The 19,546-nt window shown below is 30.2% G+C and overlaps 1 protein-coding gene across 1 annotated transcript; it reads right to left on the bottom strand.

Annotated features, from left to right (window-relative positions):
- Window positions 1–12,958: 12,958 nt before the first annotated feature.
- On the bottom strand, window positions 12,959–16,650 carry LOC112292775 (protein phosphatase 2C 57). The gene is made up of 11 exons (XM_024541592.2): window positions 15,879–16,650; window positions 15,344–15,472; window positions 15,063–15,171; window positions 14,765–14,875; window positions 14,571–14,656; window positions 14,247–14,300; window positions 14,023–14,139; window positions 13,856–13,910; window positions 13,707–13,739; window positions 13,517–13,563; window positions 12,959–13,246 (listed from the first exon to the last, which is right to left on the bottom strand). The coding sequence occupies exons 1-11, from the start codon at window positions 16,400–16,402 to the stop codon at window positions 13,201–13,203; spliced, it is 1,311 nt and encodes a 436-aa protein (XP_024397360.1). The 5' UTR covers window positions 16,403–16,650; the 3' UTR covers window positions 12,959–13,200.
- Between the last annotated feature and the right edge of the window lie 2,896 nt (window positions 16,651–19,546).

The following is a 19,546-nucleotide window of genomic DNA, read 5'->3' as shown; positions in this document are numbered from 1 at the left end:
GGAGGAAATGAAGCGTACAAAGGAGGCGCACGGAGGGATAAAACTCAATTCTCTCGCAAATTAGCGCTGGACAGACAGGAGAGAGGTTTTGGCTTCGTGCTCTCTGCGCTGCTGCTCCTTGAGAGCCATCAAGGCTTGATCGCGAATAACGCCCTGGTGAAGATTCGCTCGCTCCTCCTTTTGCATGGAGTGCACAGAGAAAATGCCCGAGCCGGTGACGACCAGCACGGCCGTTAGGAATCCAATGGCCCGGACCTGGCTGCTCATTGTCCCCGCGTCGTCCTCGTCCTTCGAGCCTCCACTACCGAAGCACTACATCACGCCACAATGCGCCGCAATCGCGTCGCTGTTGAGCTCCTAACCAAGCAACAGTGCGAGGGCTTCACCTCTGCGGCGCTGGTACTGCGAGTTTTGTTGCCGAAAGAGTGCAACACCGAAGGCCCTTCTAAACAAGGACGAAGTCTGGCTTCGGAGCCGCAACTCTGAGTACTCGCTTCGTATTGGTCTGACCCTGGAACATTCGACGTGGAGATGGTAGCGGTAACGGGTATAGGACCACCGCGGTGTTGAGCAATTGTAAAGGGGATGAAATCTGTTGATCTCGGTCTTGGGTGCTCCTTCTTCATTCGTTGGGGTTCAGTTTCTGTTCATCTCAAGGGGATGCCCGTTTGTGTCCTTTTCGGAGTCTGTTCAGGTTTCTGTTATTTAAATTGTGCATTTCTGATACGTTTATTCAAAGGAAGGAAAAAAAAATAAATATTGGAAGGTATCTCTTTTCATTCTATGTATACATGTATAATTTATACGTATCAATAAAATAAAAAGTAGAATGGCACAAATGCAAGAACAATTGAAAGAATTAAAGCTTGCAATGTATCAACTCAATTTACTACCACAAAAAGCAACAAAATTGACATGAATTGAAGATATAGAAGTGATTGGAGTTGCTTTAAGAACTACACAAAATCATGCTATTTTTTCTATGGTAGAATATTGTTCTAACACTAAAAACTAAGATTTTTCTTAATCAAGAAGTTTGATGGTACAAGATCAAAGTTTTGAGGATTCATCAATCAAATACAATTACTGACTAAACTTCAATTCTAGAACTATCCAATTCTAGGATCCGAAGTCAACTTTATTAAAATACTACTTTCAAGTTTTATGTTATTATGATTTTTATCTTTTCTTAAATAATGAGATGCAATATTAAATAACTTTTACGCCTTTTTGGGAGAGCTTTGATCCATGTATGGAGAATATGATGCAATTTGTGTTGCAATCAAAAAGATTCATATTGATATCACTTGGCAATCAATCTATAATGTTATATGTTTCATAATTTTGATAACTTCTAATTGATATCAAATAAAATGATGCTGCATTCATTAGCCAATTTCTTTATAGATTATAATATGAGATAAAAAAATTGATATTCAACTTATTTTATTTTCAAATATTGAATTAAACAATTGACTTTACTAAAAAATATGAAAATTATTTTTTTAATTTTAATTTGACATTCATACAAGTAGACCTCAACATCTTTATAATTCAATGGCAATACTATTACCTTTTCAACACATACATTCAAAAATAGAAGACATGCAAATTAATGCAATATGATTCAAATTTCTTACTTAACAAAAAAAGATTTGATATCATTAAAAATGATTGTGCTTATATTATAGAAAATCTAAGCATACTATTCAATATTTTTCAAAAAATAAATGCAACCATAAAATAAGAAGTATGACTATCAAAGATAATAATATGTTGAAAAATAAGTTTTTTCAATTATAATATGTTGAAAAACAAGTTTGTTCAATTATAATAGGGATGGTACGGCTGGAATTAAGTGCAACACCTAGTGAAGGTCCTATTCTCTCCTTCAAACCTTCTTTTTATTTACAATAGATATTAGTTTAGAATCTAAATATCACAAAGTCTATATCTTATTGGATTTAAGAGCCTCGACTTGTTTCTTAAATAATTTTTTTAAAAAAAGATATAGCATATTTTTAATAAAAAAAAACTAAAACATGTACATGTAGAAGTCATAGATGATTTTCTATTATCTTTTAAAGATGTTACTTATAAAATCTTTCCTATAAAAATAACAAGTAATAATTATAATAGATTAGTAATATTTAAATAATTAGATTTCTTTCTACTTTAGTCACTTTAGATTTATCATAGCTAAAAACATATAATCTTTAAATAAATTGGATTAATTATAATCTTAATTTTTTCTAAAATAAAACTAAGAATTTTATGAATTAAATAAAAAATTAAAAGTCTAATGCAATGAAATCTTTATTTATGGATATAAGAGCTTTTTTGCATGTCGTAAAAAAAAGATTATCTTGTATTATTTATGCCACATCTATTTTTGATAATAAAAAGACTTGAAGTGGTATTCTAAGTCAATATCAAGATTATTAAGATGTCTTAGAAAAGAAAAATGAAAATACTCTTTCTAAATATTTTTCTTATAATATTATGGATATACATAAGTATTCTAATAAATACTTATATAATTAGATAGAAGTGGGTAAAAGTAAATAAAATTTCATAATATCTTCTAGAAAAGCTTTTTAGAAGCTGCATAAATGCTATTTTGACTTTACATATGTTTCTAATTGATTGATAGGTTAAAAACTTACTAACTTATTATTTCTATCTTATTTTATAATTGAGTATACTATTTCTATTCTATTTTTGTATTTTTAAGGTTGTAGACTATCCACCTTTAAATAAAAAATCTTATTTTCTAACACTAATCTTTTCCTCAAAGATAGTAGATTACCCCTCTTTGTAAAAAAATTCATTTAATATTAGAGGTTGTGGATTATCCTCCTCTAATTTAACTTTTTGAATTTTCTTGAGTTGTTTATAGAAAGAAAAATTATGGATGCTAATCTTAGTGGAAGTGAGAATAGATTTGTAACTATTATAGATGTTCATGAGCTTGTCAATACTTAAAGAATGAAAATCTCACGTATTTTCAATGTGAATCATTGAAATACTATGCCTATGCTTATTGAAGAAATTTAGAATCTACAACAAGAAATTGTGCAATTAAAAGAAGTAAGTAGATCTACCTTGCAACCAAATCCAAAGAATTTTACTTCCACAAGTATGATGGGAACAAGGATTAGTATGCTTGAAAAGTTTGATGGAATAAGATAAAAATTTTGAAGATTTTTGTAATAAGTGAAGCTCTATTTTAGGTTGCATCTTTTCGAATATCCCGTTGGATTTACTCAAGTCAGATTTATAGGAGCACTTCTATCATGAAGTACTTTCTTTTGATTTGCACCTTTAATGAAAAAGGATTTGTAACTCTTTTATGATTTGAATTCATTCTTAGAAGTATTTATGACCACATTTGGAAAAAATGATCGAAAAAGAGTAGCATAGACTAAGCTATTATATTTAAAGGAAGGATCATGGTCAGCTACTATATATTTTGTTGAATTCCAAAACTTCATTTGCGACTCGGATTGGGATGACAAAGCCCTTATCAATCAATTTTAATATGGATTAAAGGATAATATAAAAGATTTATTACTGATAATGCCAAAGACAAAATCTTTGGAATAATTTAGTGCTTAAGCCATTGCATGCAAAAAATCAATTATTTGAAAGATGTCAAGAACAAAGAGTTGGCTACAGAACAACAAATCAAATAATGATGACAACTTCCAAGTTTTCAAAAACTTATCTATTGAGGCCAAAACCAATGCAAATTGATATAGTACGTCTTAAATCCTTCACAAAGAAAGAAAAGATTTGATGACATGAAGAAGGCTTATGGTTACATTGTAGAGAAGCTAAACATACTGCTCAATATTATCCAAAGAAACAATGCAACTACAAAATGAGAAGCATGGTTGCCATAGAAGACAATGTATTGGAAAATAAGTTTTTCTAGTTACAATAAAGGCTGTATGGTTAGAATCTTGTGTTACTCCTAGTAAAGGTCTTATTCTCTCTTCACATCCCTCACCTTATTTTATAATAGAAGTTTATTTAAGACTAAAAAATCACAAAGTCTTAACTTTGTTAGATTCAAGAACCTCGACATGTTTTATAGACAAAATTTTTGTCAAAAAACAAGAGATATCATTAATCAAAAAAATGAAACATGTATATATAGAAGTTATGGATGGTCATTGCTATCTTTTAGAGATGTTATGCATGAGATTGTTTCTTCAGATGTAGCAATTAAAGTTTGCTATAGCTTAGTAATATTTAATATAAGAAGATTTCTATTTAATCTAGTTATTTTAAGATTATCTTGATTAAAAAAGTATAATATTCAAATATATTAGATTTCTAGTAACCTTAATTTTTCTGATAGTTTAATCAAAAATCCCATTAGTCAAGTAAAAACACACAAATTCAATACATCCAAACCTTTATTGATAAGTGTAAGAGCTTTAATGCTTGCTGCAAAAGAAGGTTTATCTTTTACTTTATATGCCATGTCCATTTTTGATCGCAAGAAGACCCCAAGTGGTATTCTTAGCTAATATCAAGATTTACAAGACATTTTTTAAAAAAGAAACCTAGATATTTTTTCAAAACATCGACCTTATGATTGTTCCATCGATCTTCATGAAGGAGCTCAACCACCATTAATATCAATCTATAGTCTATCACAAAACAAATTAATTGCTGTTAAGGAATAAATTGATGAAAACTTGGCTAAAAATTTCACACATTATTCTAAATCTCCAATTGAAGCTCCTATCAGATTGATGAAGAAAAAAGACAAATCTCTGTGAATGTATGTAGACTATTGAAGACTCAACAAGATCATCATAAAAAATATGTATCTTCTACTTTCGATTTTAGAACTTCTTGATCAACTCAATCAAAAAAAGAACTATAAAAAAATAGATCTATGATGAGCAAATAATTTGGTATGTATTAAATAAAGAGATGATTAGAAAACTACATTTTGAACTAGGTATGGATATTTTGAATATGAATCAAGTATGTCCTTTGATTCTCTTGTCCATTATACCAAGAATAATCCTTTTAAGTCTCAATATATTTCTAAGTTTGAGTTCAAAAATAATCTACTCTATTCGAAGGGACAATTATACATTCCAAAAGGTATGGGCATAATTATGTGTTCTTCAAACTTGTCATGTCTTTTCAATAGGCGGACATTTTGGATATAACAAGACTTTGGAATTAATATTAAGAGACTTTTGGTGGCTTCAAATGTAGAAGCATTGAAAGACTTTGTAGAATCATGTGATATTTATTCAAGATCCAAAATTCCTTGGCATCAATTTTGTAGACTTTTTCAGCTTTTAACTATTGTAGAACAACCATGGTCTTTCATTTCTATGGATTTTATCTTAGGTCTTCTAGTCTTAGATTCGTATGATTCTATATTTAAGGTAGTAGATTGTTTTACCAAGATGGCATATTTTTTACCATGTATAAAATCTATCACAAGTAAAGAAATGGCTAAGCTTTTTTTTAACAATATCTATTGCTATCACAAATTGCCTAAAGATATTATATCAAATAAGAAGATTCAATTTATATCAAGATTTTAAAGAACTCTTTTCAAGATTTTAAAATTCGATATAAAGCTTTTTTTGGCTTTTCATCTTGAAATTGATGGGCAAATAAAATAGGTAAAATAAGTTTTGAAGCAGTACTTGAGATGTACCATTAATTATCATCAAGATGATTAATCAACTTTTTTATTCTTGAAAAAGTTTACATACAATAATTTGGTACATTCTTCTACTCAACAAACACCTTTCTTTGTCAATTGTGGTTATCATCCATGACTTGATATTTTGACTTTTCAAAAGTTGATAATCTTGTACCAAAAAATTTGACAAATCATTTATCAGAGCTACATGCAACAAGAAAGGTACAATTAAAGATAGCTTAAGAATGACAAAAAATTAATGTAGATGCCTATTATAAGGAAAAACTAAAATTCAATGTGGATGATAAAATATAATTACTTCATTATAATATCAAGACTACTTATTTTTGTGACAAATTGGACTATCATAGGCTTCGAGCTTTTTCTACTAATAAACAAGTCAATCATGTTGGTTATAAATTATAACTACTCGAATCTATGAAGATCCACTTGATATTTTATATATTCATTCTTCAGCTATATAAGATAGTAAATATCTAAAGAAGAAGACTAATGCCATTTCTTTTATAAAAGTGGATAATAATCAAGAGTTTGAGGTAGAAGAATTCTTTAAGGTGATCCAAAATAGGTTGGAATATCTTGTTTACTAGCATAAATATGATATTAGTGAATACACATGGGAGCCAGCAAAGAATCTTACAAATGCAGTAAAGAAAATTGAAGCTTTTCATCGATGATATCTATCAAAACCAAGATGAAGAATAGCTAATCTTTTCTATAAAAGAAACAAAATCAAAGGAAGATAATACTCTACCTTTTATCTTTTTTTGTAGCTTTTGTGTATTTGTGATGCTAAAGAGATGAAGAATCAACAACTAATAGATTCAATTCAAGAGCTTTGATTTGTAGACTTATCAAATAAGATATTATAATTTTCACAACCTTCAAGATGAAAAAATTGAAATAAAGATCTTCAAGAACAACATGTCCTTCCTCAAATAGATAGTGAGATACAAAGTATTTGATATCAAGACTTTGAAAGAGACTCTCAATGTTTGGTGATTTTATTAGATGAAGGAATAACTTCTTATGTTTTTTTAAATATTTCATTTGAAAAAAGTTACAAAGGCCTCAACACTGATTAAATAATAAGGTGGTCTTCTCGCCTTAGTATGGGACACAATCAATGATTGTCAAGACCTATCAACCATCTTTGAAGATAACAAAGATCAAAGTATGTGGCAAATACAATTTGGTGTATCTTAGATTTTCTCAACATATGAAGATTGCTTCTTATAGAACTCGTCGTTAAAAAAGGGAGTAATGTCATAGATATACATAAGTATTCTAGTAAATATCTATATAATTAGATGAAAGTAGGTAAAAGTAGATAAAATTTCATAATACATTCTAAAAAAGCTTCTTAGAAGCTTCATAAATATTATTTTGACTTTATATATGTTTGTAGTTGATTGGTAGGTTAGAAACTTGGTCAATAAGTTAATCACGTGTTGGTAGTTTGTGGAATAAGCTAACTATATGGCACACATATAAAAAACTTGTCTTGTAAGTTAAGATACATGTCTTACAAGTTAAGATACATGTCTTACAAAGTCAATATGTTTTGGAGGTCTTATAAAACATCGCCACGTAGCTCCTAGTTAAGAGTATGTATGGAAGCAAGAATGAAGCCTTTTTCATTCTTATCAATATCTTTCTAGTGTTTAGTCTTGCTTCAAGACTTTTTAGTCTTATTGTTTTTGGCAATAGCCATTTTAGTTTAATATTATATCATCTTTAAATAATATTTTAGTTCTCTTCAATGATACAAGAATGTATTGAAGATTTTCTTTCTTTGAATTTTATGTCTTTGACATATAATCGCTCCATTAATCTTCAAGAAGGAGTTAAATTGCTATTTTTGGACTAATCTAAAATTTATTAAAAAATAAATTAGTTAAATTCAAAGAATATATTGAAAAAAATCTAGCCAAGAATTTCATACATCATTCAAAAATTCTAATAGAAGTTCCAATCTTATTTGTAACAAAAAAGAATTGATCATTACAAATTTATGTAGATTATTGAAGAATCAATAAAATTACTATAAAAAATATGTACCTTCTATCCTTGATAACTGAACTTCTTGACCAATTGAATTGAAAAGCATACAATTTGGTATACATAAATAATAAAAATGAATAAAAGACTATGTTTTGAACCAAGTATAGGCATTTAAAATATAAAGTCATACCTTTTGGACTTACAAATGTGCAAGTTGTTTTTCAATATCTAATGAATGATGTCTTTTATGAGTTTCTTAATGATTTTGTTGTTTATTATCTAGATAATATTTTAATCTAATCTAAGAATCCAAAAGAGCATAAATTTATATTCATTACATATTCTAAAAATCTAGAGATACAAGACTATATGCCAAGATGGAAAAGTATGAAATTCATTCTACTTAAGTTGATTTTTTAGGATATATCATTTTAAATGATGGCCTTATGATGGATCTTAAGAAAGTCCAAACTAGTATGGATTGAAAGGTCTCAAAAATAATAAGAGATACTCAATATTTTTTAAGATTTGTCAATTATTATCCAATGTTTATCAAAAGCTTTTTTTAAGTTGTAGCTGTACTTACATGTTTGAGTTGTAAGGACAAACTTTACTGGAATAAAGAAGCAGAAGTAACATTTGAAGCTTTCAAGATAGCTTTTATTTTTGTATCAATTTTATATTGCATCAACTTTTTTAAGATATTTTTTATGGAAACAGATACATTAAATTTTGTTTTAAGTATCATATTATGAAAAATGAAAACAAATGACAAATTTCATCTAATAGTTTTATATTCAAGAAATTTTTCAATAATCAAAATCAACTACAAGATCCACAACAAAGAACTTTTTGTAATTATAGATTTGTTTTTAAAATGGTATCATTATCTAATAGGCTATCCTAATCTAATCAATGTAGATACAAATTATAAAAATCTCTACTATTTCATGGCAATATGTATTTTGAATTATTGAAAAGCTTATTGAAGCATGTCTTTATCAAAATTTGATATCAAAATTACTTATCAACTAAGAAAACAACAAGGTTTGTCAGATGTTTTTTTTAAATGATCTTATCTTGTATCAAAAGAAAGAGATGTAGTTTTTGATCAACAATGGACTATTGTCTTGAAGCCAAAGCAATCTCAATGAAATTAATACTAATTAATATTGATTTAAAAGAAGTTTTAAGAACTTACAAAAGAAATATAAAAAATCATAAATAAATTTTAATAAAAAATATATAATAAAAATAATAAATAAATATTAAAAAAAATTAAAATATCAAAAATCAAAATCAAAAATAAATCCTAATCAAATGCTAATGTAATCTTCAATAAATCTTAATAAAATTCTAAACTAATCTTAACTAAATCTTAAATCAAATTCTAATGAAACTTTAATCAAATCCTAATCAAATTCTAAATTCTAATTCTAAACCAAATTTTAATGAAATCCTAAATTCCAATCAAATTTTAATTAAATTATAAAAAAATCCTAGTCAAATCTTAAATCCTAATGCTAGACCAAATCTTAATGAGATCTTAATTCTAATCAAATCCTAATTTTAAATCGAATCCAAATAAAATTTTAAATTTTAATCAAATCCTAGTTAAATCTTAAATCCTAATCCTAGACCAAATCTTAATGAAATCTTAATCCTAATCAAATATTAATTTTAAATCTAATACAAATAAAATTTTAAATTTTAATCAAATTCTAGTCAAATCTTAATCAAATCCTAAATCTTAAATCAATCTTAATTAAATTTTAGAAAAATCCTAAATCTTAATCAAATCTTAGATAAATTCTAAATTTTAATTAAATTCCAAAAAAATCTTAATAAAATCCTAGATCTTAAACTAATCCTAATTAATCTTTCATCAAATCTTGAATTTTAAATAAACTCTTAATAAATCTTATAGCAGATTGTAAAATCAATAACTAATACTTAAACTTTTGACTCAAAATTTACAAACTTTGCAATAATTAAATTATCAATAAACACAAAATATTACAAGAAGATTGCACATATCAAATAGGTGATAATCCCTAAATTTGATCGACATTCTTCTTCAACCATGATATTGATATTCCGAAACCATAATCTCTTAATTTCACCATTCAATTGGTTTCAAACTTTGAAAAATTGTTGAAAGTCAAGCTAATTATATTTTTAAAAAATAATATTTTAATCCATCTAGCGGATTAACAAATATCTTAAAAATCCTTACTAAATTTTTAAATCCCAATTTTCAAGATTGTAATCCACAAAACTCTTGTACTCTTCAATCTAATTGCTCAATTGACCTCAAATATTTTACACATTGAAAATAAGTACAACAAAAAAATACCAAATTTTCTCTCCTAAATATGCTATGAAACTCATAAAATCTTCAAATTTATAAATTTGTTTTTATTTCTCAAAATCTAAACCGACTAAATACATTATTAATTTTGAAAATCCCTTAAAACCTCAATTTTAGACCAAATGACATAAGATCGAATATTAAAAATCTCTTCTCAAATCTATATTCAAATTTTATTTTCTAATTGATAAAAAAAACTCCAAAAATGGCATAGGTTCTCGGTTTTGTGCCTTGAGATCTGATTTTCATCCTAATTAGCAACTAGTCCTTCCTATGTATTAAATCTTGTTTTTTTGAGGTAATTTTTGTTAAAATCAACTCCTAACTCCCTCCTATATATGTTTATATTCTTTAATTTTTTAATCTACCTTATTTTGTATTATTTATGGCAATACAAATTAAATAGAATCAATTTTTATAAAAGGTAGTTCTAATATTATAAGGTTTTATTATCTACCTATCTTTTATCTATATTTTTCTACTATATCTTTTTAATTAGGCTCTTCTATAATAAATCACTTTGTTTCTTCTTTCACCTTCTAGCCATATTATTACAAAATAATGTCTCTTTTTGAGCCATATAAAATAACAAATATCTTGGAAAGAAGATAAATGTCATTGCTTTCTATAGAAATGGATAATAATTAAGAGTTTGAAGTGGAAGAAGTCTTAGAATCAGTGCAATACCAACTTAAATTAAAATATTTTATTCATTGGTGCAAATATAATTTTAATAAATATACATAAGAGCTAGGAAAGAATTTTGCAAATATGATAGAGAAAGTCAAAGATTTTCATTAACAACATCCATCAAAACTAAGATAAAGAGTCAAGAAAATCTTTGCAATAAAAGAAACTTGGTTTATGAATGATTTTATTCTACTTTATATTCTTGTTTGTAGTTTCTATATATTTGTGATGCTAAAAAGATGGAAAAGCAACAACCAGTAGGATTCAACTTAAGAGCTGTTATTTGTTGATATATTAGATACACCATTGTAATTTTTACAACCTTCAAAATAACAAAATAGAAACAAAGACCTTCAAGAAAAATATGTTCTTTTTCAAATAAATGGTAAGATACAACATGTTTGGTATCACAATCTTATAAGAGACTTTGAATATTTAATAATTTTATTGCAAGTAAAAATAACTATTGATGGTATTACAAATGTTTTGTTTGAAAGAAGTTACAAAGGCCTCAACAATTATCAAATAATATGATGGTCCTCTCACTTTGGAATAGAACATTCTCAATATTTGAGAGGAATAAACATCAAAATATGTAGCAAATACAATTTGTCACATCATAAAATTCATCGATATGTGATTACTACTCCTTTTAGAACTTGTTCCTATAAAAGAAGATAATGTCACAAATATATATATTTATGCCAATAATTATTTAGATAATAAAAATAAATAAAAAATAAATAAATATAATAATATACTATAGATAAGCTTCCTAGAAGCTTCAAAGATGCAATTTCATCTTTATATATGTTTAAAAGTAATTGGTAGGTTGAACACTTGGCCAAAAAATTAGCCATATATTGTATATATTGGTAGCTTGTCATATAAGCTAACCATGTAGTACATGTATAAAAAACTTACCTTGTAAGTTAAGATATGTGTCACAGAATCAATTGAATAACATAGTTTTGAATACATCATTTTTATTATACATATTTATTTAAAAAAACATATATATAATACAATTTTTATTGGTGCCACTACAATTGACCACTTGTTTAATACATAATTTCTTATAATCTCTTGTATATTATTCTTATATTCAATACATCCATTATTTTTTATACAGCTATTTGTGCAATGTTGTTTTTTTATGGAACTTGGCACCACTAATACTTTGGCAAGGTGTAAAGCTTTAAATATCCTTGTACAAAAGACATGCCAAGTTGTGGTTTATACAATTGTAATAAAGCATTAAGATGCCTTGTGCAATTCTATTGTATCAGTTTATATTTGTGATGGATATAATAGTAACAAAAGATACAAGTGTGATAGATGATGAATTATAGTAACAATAATAAAAAATAATATGGTATTATAAAAAACATTTATATATATAATATTTTAAAAAATTATTTTCAAATCTTTAGAAGCATAATAAAACACAATCTCTTTAATTGAATATATATATATATATATATATATATATATATATATGTACATAATCATATTTATAATAGATTTATTATATTTTAGAAAAATATAGAAACAATATAAAAATAATATACATATGTTTTACAAATCTATAACATAAGACAAATCTCTAATCTTTTTTTTCAGATGATAAATGACAACACTCAATCTAACTACAACATTACAACCAATACAAAACTTATTTAGGATTATGTATAAAATATTATAAAATAAAATTTAAAAATCTTTATAACTATAGTTAGAACGATTCTTTTCTTAAGTTTTGTGCAATTCTGACTTGAAGCAACAAATCTCAAAAGCATTTAGAATCAATTGTTTGAGCTTAGAGTTGGGGCAAATAGAAGGCAATTTAGATTCATAACAAAACTTTTGGACTATTTACATAACCATTACAATATCATGCTTCATGAAGGTATTCAACATTTTAATCTGTAACGATCGTTTAAAGTTGTCAGCAATAAACTTGCTTAGGAATGGACTTTCTCATAAAAAGACTTTTGTCACATTCAATACACAAAAAGCTTGAACTTCGTTTTCATTTTGCAACTGAGTGGGCGCTTGCTGAATATTTATAACACATAGCATCTACTAGCAACCTAGCTTGGAGGGACATGAGTTCAAAACATGCGGTAAAATCATCGACAACAGTGGAAGCCTCATTTGCAAGCCTCACAAAATTAGGCATATAATTGAAATCGTAATTTTTGGTGATGATACCGTAAAAAAGAATAGTAGATTTACAAGTGCATTTGTACAATCCAAGCATTGAATTCTTGGGTTGTGTGATTCTAACCTCGTCGAAGAGTGCGTCGAAGAGTGCATCGATTTTGGCACAAGACGCCTCTCTACTCATCTTAAAGCTTGAGTTGACTGGTTAGAGTAATTAAAATCACAGTGCTCGTCTGAGAAGCGCCTGTATTCTTCTGATGTGCTACCAGAATTTCCAGCTTGAGCCTCCGGTATCTGCTTTTACGCGCCTGCATAAAGCCCAAGTGCAAACAGTTTCACCCTTGGTCTTCTCTTATAAAATGGGTATACTGTGAACAAAATACTTACATATGATCTTGTCAGACACATCGGCGTTTCAATGAAAAGCAAGTTGATTTAATAAAGGCAATGTTGTTTTTTTGAAGTCCAAGCAGTTGGTAAATGCACGGTCAGTATAGTCCGACAGAATGAACAGGGAGCCACATCAAATCATAGTCGGTATAAAAATCCAAACACGAAAAATAGGGGAGTAAACGTACGCAAAGTCCACAATGATCACACTAACATTGTCTTGAGCGCCCCGGTTCTGCAAGAGTATAAAATTTGTTATTTCCCTCGAGCATCTCGAACCATACGTGCATGATCATGTTGCACTTGCACTTCAGAGAACAGGCAGGCTGAAGATTGAACCTCGAAATTGTAGAAAGGGGCAAAGAATTAGCAACTGACCAGAGCTTCCTGTCCAACTTCTTCTGTTGCGCGCTGTACAGAGAACACAACATAGGAAATCAGTACATTGAAGAACACATAAACCGAAATTTAGAACAGCATGAGGGCGAATGTATTCCTCTCAAATAGAGAGACCAAGCTGTTACTACCTGCACATCGCCATGCTCCTTTAAGCGCTTCCTCACAAAGTTTACGGCATCAGCACTGCTCATGCAGCACAAGAATATCATCAAAACCGGGTTTTGGTGGCACCCACTTCACATAGAAGAAACAATCTTGCTCATTGAAGAAATCTTAAAGGCCGTTCTTTCCATACCTCTTCAAGGAATCCCAAAGGCCATCGGAAGCTACTATAATGAACTCGACTTCGTCTTGTAGCAGCATAGAAGTCGTATCTGGCGTAGCAATCAACCACTCACCATCGACATTTTTTCTGTTCAGCAAAATTGTGAGGTTAGAATGGAGTGTTCATCCCATGCCCACCTTTCGTGAAATGATTTGAATATAATCTATGCAAATCCAGCTGCTTGGCTTACTCACTCGGCAGCAAATCTGTCATTCCACCGTTTTTCAACTATCCCACTGTCCAGCATCCTGCCACACATACACGCCAAGTTAAATCGGTGCCTGTCTCAAAGAAAAGAATTACGAAGAATCTTTTCAGAGAAATTCTTGAAACCTTTCAGAGTGGAGTACTCTGAAACCTTCAGACATATGAAAAGCTTAGAATGGAGTGAGTCACCAGATTAGAAACCAATGCAGAAAGGCATTTTAAGCCTTCCAAAAACAAAACCTAGCGAAACAAAGAAGAAAAGCAGCTATTAGAAGATCGTATGGGTCATCTGCTTGGTGGAATGAACATACCTTTGTTTCTGAGTTTTAAGCTTGAAAGGGATGTCGCCAAAGGCACGCGAGACGGAAAGAGTCCCACAAAGTCGACCATGAGTAACCTGAACACATGGGATACAATCAGGTTCTTCAAAGGAGTGTTGCGGTATCAGCTGGCTTAACTTGAAACAACTGAACAGACCATGCAAGTATTATTTCACAATACCCACCCACCCTCCTGCTTCTTGAATTCTCTTGATCTCTGCAAAAGCTTTCTTCTCTCTTCCAAAAGGTCGATGGTCTGACGTGAGGTCCTCAGCTTTGCCATTCCTGCTTAAAACCTGCACCCATTCTCATTCAGATTCTTCGTGGCTTACATACCTTAGGTAACTGATTTCTTCAAAAAACTTGCTCACTATCAGCAGCGTGTATATTAAAGGTAAATCTAAAGTACTTGCCAGAATGAACAATTCGAACTTATGCATAGAAATGCAAGAAGAAAAAAACAGTCTGCGAGTCATTACGCACCGCACGGCAGTCGCCCACATAGGCGAGCACTAGACGGTCAGGCCGAGCAAATAAAACAGTAGCCGTTGATCCGGACTCTGCTTCCTCAACCACTTTGCTGGATTCTAGCCTGTGCCAGCATCGTCAATATCAGGTTTAGGTCTAGAAAGAACTGATGCAGAAAATGTGATGCAAATTCACTTGTAGCTCTTATAATCACCATAGATTTCAGAAGAATTTCGATGCCTACTCTAACTCTGCATATCAATGTAAATGTATGTCACAGAGTGCAAACTACAAACCGTGATATGAGTCGCTTGTCGGTCTGTAAGAAAGCTCGAGAAAGAGCTTCTTCTGCTTCATGCAAGTTGTCGGAGAGTAGTAGTGCACCCTCTTCAAGAGCAGACAAACAGTCCTTGTAAAGCTCATCCCTGTATAATTGAAATGAATTCTAATCAGACTTCTGCCTTTTTCAAATTTCAAACTGCTTTTCCTGATGAACTGTGATACTTTCACATGCGGAACACGAAATGCCAAGCAATCCGCAGTTGAGAGCTTCTACGTTAGGTGATTGAAACTCACTCAAAAATATTGTATGTACTACGAGGGCAGAATCGAGCTGCCAATCTTTTCAATCCGGCAAGTTCTTTAAAGAAAAGATAAAACCAAATTGAAAAGTCTCTCACAATTATTTTTGAGTGATGATTATGAGAGGACGGGCTATGAATCCGTAAGATATGTCAAAAATGAATCACATGACTGAAGTTCAACGTGTTCACGAGATCCAGTAACTGCAATAGAACATTCCAAGCAAACACAGAATCTGAAAAGACCAACCGTAGAAACTGGGCGGAGAAGGCTCCGGCATGACCATCAAAAACACCAGCATACGAGAACCCGTTAGGACCATCAACCTCCACAACAATCTCGTCTTCCATCTCCTCACGAAGACCTTGCACAATAAACTGACCCATAGTAACAGTGCCCACATCTGCAACCTCTTCTTGCGTAATTGATCCCGAAGCTGCACTTTGACGGCCCGTCGTCATCCGGCTCTTACGATTCAATCCGACAGCTCCAGCTGATGAACCCCACGATGACCAAAGCCCAGCCATTGCGACACTACTTGGCCAGCGGCCGGAATAGAACAGGCGACGCATGGACATAGACGAAGTAGAATTAGACCCAGAGGAGGAGGAGGAGGAGCATAATTCACGTCGCGTCAAGTGAGAGCCTCGTTGCACAGAATCCAACAACGTCGTCATTTTTGCCTGGGCAGCAACAACCCCAGTTCTCGAACTCAGTCTGCAAGCCATTTCCGCTGCTTCGATCTTCCCACTGCACAACTTGGAACGGAACATCCACAATCAAAACCAACGCGCCTTCTCTACTTCATGACTAAAACCAAGACCTGTAGTGTCCAACATCATGAGTAAGGGGTTTGAAAGAGGATGCGCAGCACCCCCGCATGAGTTAGTGCGCAGCGAGAGAGAATTGAGCGATGAGTTTCCATCACCCAGAGTACAAGCTCCAGCTCCCTCGCCTTGTTGCGCTAGCCGCAAGTGCGAATGAAAAAAGCTTATCGCAATCCTGGACACCAAAACAGGATAACTGAGCGGGTATCAATGGAAGATCATACCCGGAATAGCATGACTCTCAGTTGAGACTCGGACATACCGTGGCCAATCCCACCATCGTCATCGTCGTCGTCTTCCTCTTCTGCCCGTCGTCCTTGGGTGCTGCTCCACGGCCATAGGCCTCGGATCACACGGCGGTGGGCTTTGACGGACACTTTAAGGGGTTGATCCAAACTTTACCTTTTTCCAATTATCAAAAATATCTTTTGGGTTGTATTTTTCTGAAGGCTGTAAGATTTTACTTTTTTTTCTTTTTAATATGGGAATTATTTTTCCACTTCATCACAATGAAATATCATTTCTTATATGTTTATATAATTATGTCTTTATTTCCTTTTTGAAATAGATAATTATGTAATTTAAGAATTTTACAATGCATAATTTTACTTTATTTTTAAAATCATAGAAAAATTAAATGTATTTTTAAATTAATATAAATTAAATATTAAATTTTTTTTTGTGTCGTCCGGGAGTATTATATAAGTTTACAACAATTTTAAAAGTATATCTTCAATATTAAAATGTGGATGCAAGTAATATACATGATTTTACACCATAAAAGTTTTTGCTAAGAAATAAGAAAAAATAAATAAACAAATTATTATTCTTAATAATATACTAGAATAAAAATAAAAATTTGTTAAAAAATTAAATATTTAAAATAATTTGAACTCCAAGCCATTACAAATGTAAAAAAAATTATGTAAAAAATAATATACGTTTTTCTGTTTCTCCCAAGGAGATTTTATGCTGTTGCATATATATATATATATATATATGTATTATAAATCTAGATATATAAATGTATTTATAGAATTCCAAGACAATAAAACAAAGATTAAATACTCCAACTTTGTAAGTTGATGCTTTGTTGTTGGTGGACATTCTTGTCGATATGTGCTACACCATTTGTCAAACAATATAATGAGTTAATAACACCCAAGTTATATTTCTATACACAAAAAGTATTATTGATGCTACCACAATTTTTGATATTACCTTAACAGAAATATATATATATATATATATATATATATTGCAACTTCTAGAGAATTGCTAGTAGTATTGAATAACAAATAATTTTGGTTGCATTTAAATAAACAAGGTCATATTTTCAACATCAGATATCTTTATTTTGTAGATGTTTAATTAATTTAACACAACAGCACATAATGCTGCATTTCCTTGTGAACATACAAAACTAGATTTTAATGAATAAATTTTATGAGAATGAAGTGTATTTTTTTTAATAATTAAATTCCAACCTATTTTGTTAAATATTTGTTTTAACAACGTTATTGAATGATCATTTGAATCTTTGATGCAATCCATGCATAAATCATTCTCAAATCATCATTTTATTTTTGTAAACAAATGTTGGAAACGCTTTAAGCAGAAACTATTTGAACAATATTTCTATCTCATAGAGCTTTTGTTTATATGTTTATTTTTAACATATTACAATGATGAATAAGATATTGACCTTGTAAGTTACAGCCCACTACACAAATTAGAAAATTTAGCTTCCAAACTCTTTAAGTTAGAACACTACTAACCTTGGTGGAAATGTTCAGATATGGATATATATATATATAGATATATAATGTTTGATTAATAAAATGTTTCATGGTGTGTGTATATCACGTGTAGCTACCAATTGTAACTTCTATTACGTATTGACAGCTGCCCCAATGTGGGCATTATGAATGTGAGAGTATATCAACAGAAATTACTTGGCATAAACTTTGAAATTATGGTTTTAGGATTTGGGCTCTGCTATAACTAAATATCTATTTTTCTTGTCAGCAATGGGGTCCTCCATAACGTATTCATTAATTAATTTATTGTTATTGAACTTTTTTTTTTTTTTTTTTTTTTTTTTTTAAAGTTAGCAGAAAAATCATTATTCCCAAGAGCAAAGAGGAAAAATAGAAAGATATATGTAAATATATATATATATATATATATATATAGATTGATTTTCTCTAAGATATTTGATCGATTTTTTTTTTAAAAAAAAAAAAAAAAAAACCCAAAAACCCAAAAACCAAAAACACTATACTTAATTGGATTGAAATTTCTCAATGTTATTGATCACTAGACAAGTAGAGATCCAAAAATTCTAATATAAAATTACTAATGAAGACCTATAACTTCTATTTTTTCAAGATGATTATACCTTAGAACAAATCATTCAATGAAGTAACATACCATAATATTATTCAATCAATTTTTTTATTTTATTTCAATCTAATTTCATTAAATTTATCACATACACAAATACACTGCTCATTCATTTCTTTATACTTTGGTCTAAACTATATATTTTTACCATATCAGTCAGCCTCAAATTACAACTATAGCCTAAAACCAGATTCCAAAACCTCGGTACAGAATCAATCATCAAATGCATTTTACCAAACATCACACAGTCATTTCCTAAGGAATTCCACAAGCCAGACAATACAACACAATCTCACGACACACGAATCAGAAAAAAGTTACTCATGTTATTACTTGGAATAAACAAATAAACAAATTAATTTTTTAAAAAAGTAAACGCCAAAGAAAACTTTTACCTTTTCACATCCGGTCAGAAACGAATCGATGAACAACCAACGAAGACGAAACGCACAGAGCTCATCCCAATCCACACTCAATCGCAGGAACGTTACTGATCATTCATCGATTCATCAAACTTCATCCATCCAGCACACTCCATCCTTCCATCACACATCCTTCCATCACACATCCATCCCCAACTCATACACCTCAACGCATCCATCCACATTAACTCATCCATCCATCCATTCACAAGCTGGGGTGCTTTACAGCCGAGGCGGGGAAACTGTTATGAGGGGAGGCAGC

Source organism: Physcomitrium patens, chromosome 2 (assembly GCF_059467195.1).
Source record: "Physcomitrium patens ecotype Gransden chromosome 2, ASM5946719v1, whole genome shotgun sequence".
NCBI classification, from domain to species: Eukaryota; Viridiplantae; Streptophyta; class Bryopsida; order Funariales; family Funariaceae; genus Physcomitrium; species Physcomitrium patens.
Note: the sequence above shows the minus strand (reverse complement) of the source record. Positions and strands in the feature narration are given on the sequence as shown.

What these genes read in the sequence shown, in the direction of transcription:
- LOC112292775 (XM_024541592.2), bottom strand. Translation starts at nt 16,402, where the DNA reads ATGTTCCGTTCCAAGTTGTGCAGTGGGAAGATCGAAGCAGCGGAAATG. An exon ending in CTTTGGGATTCCTTGAAGAG is followed by an intron (nt 13,911 to 14,022) that starts GTATGGAAAGAA and finishes CTGCATGAGCAG; the next exon opens with TGCTGATGCCGTAAACTTTG. An exon ending in AGGAGCATGGCGATGTGCAG is followed by an intron (nt 13,740 to 13,855) that starts GTAGTAACAGCT and finishes TTCTCTGTACAG; the next exon opens with CGCGCAACAGAAGAAGTTGG.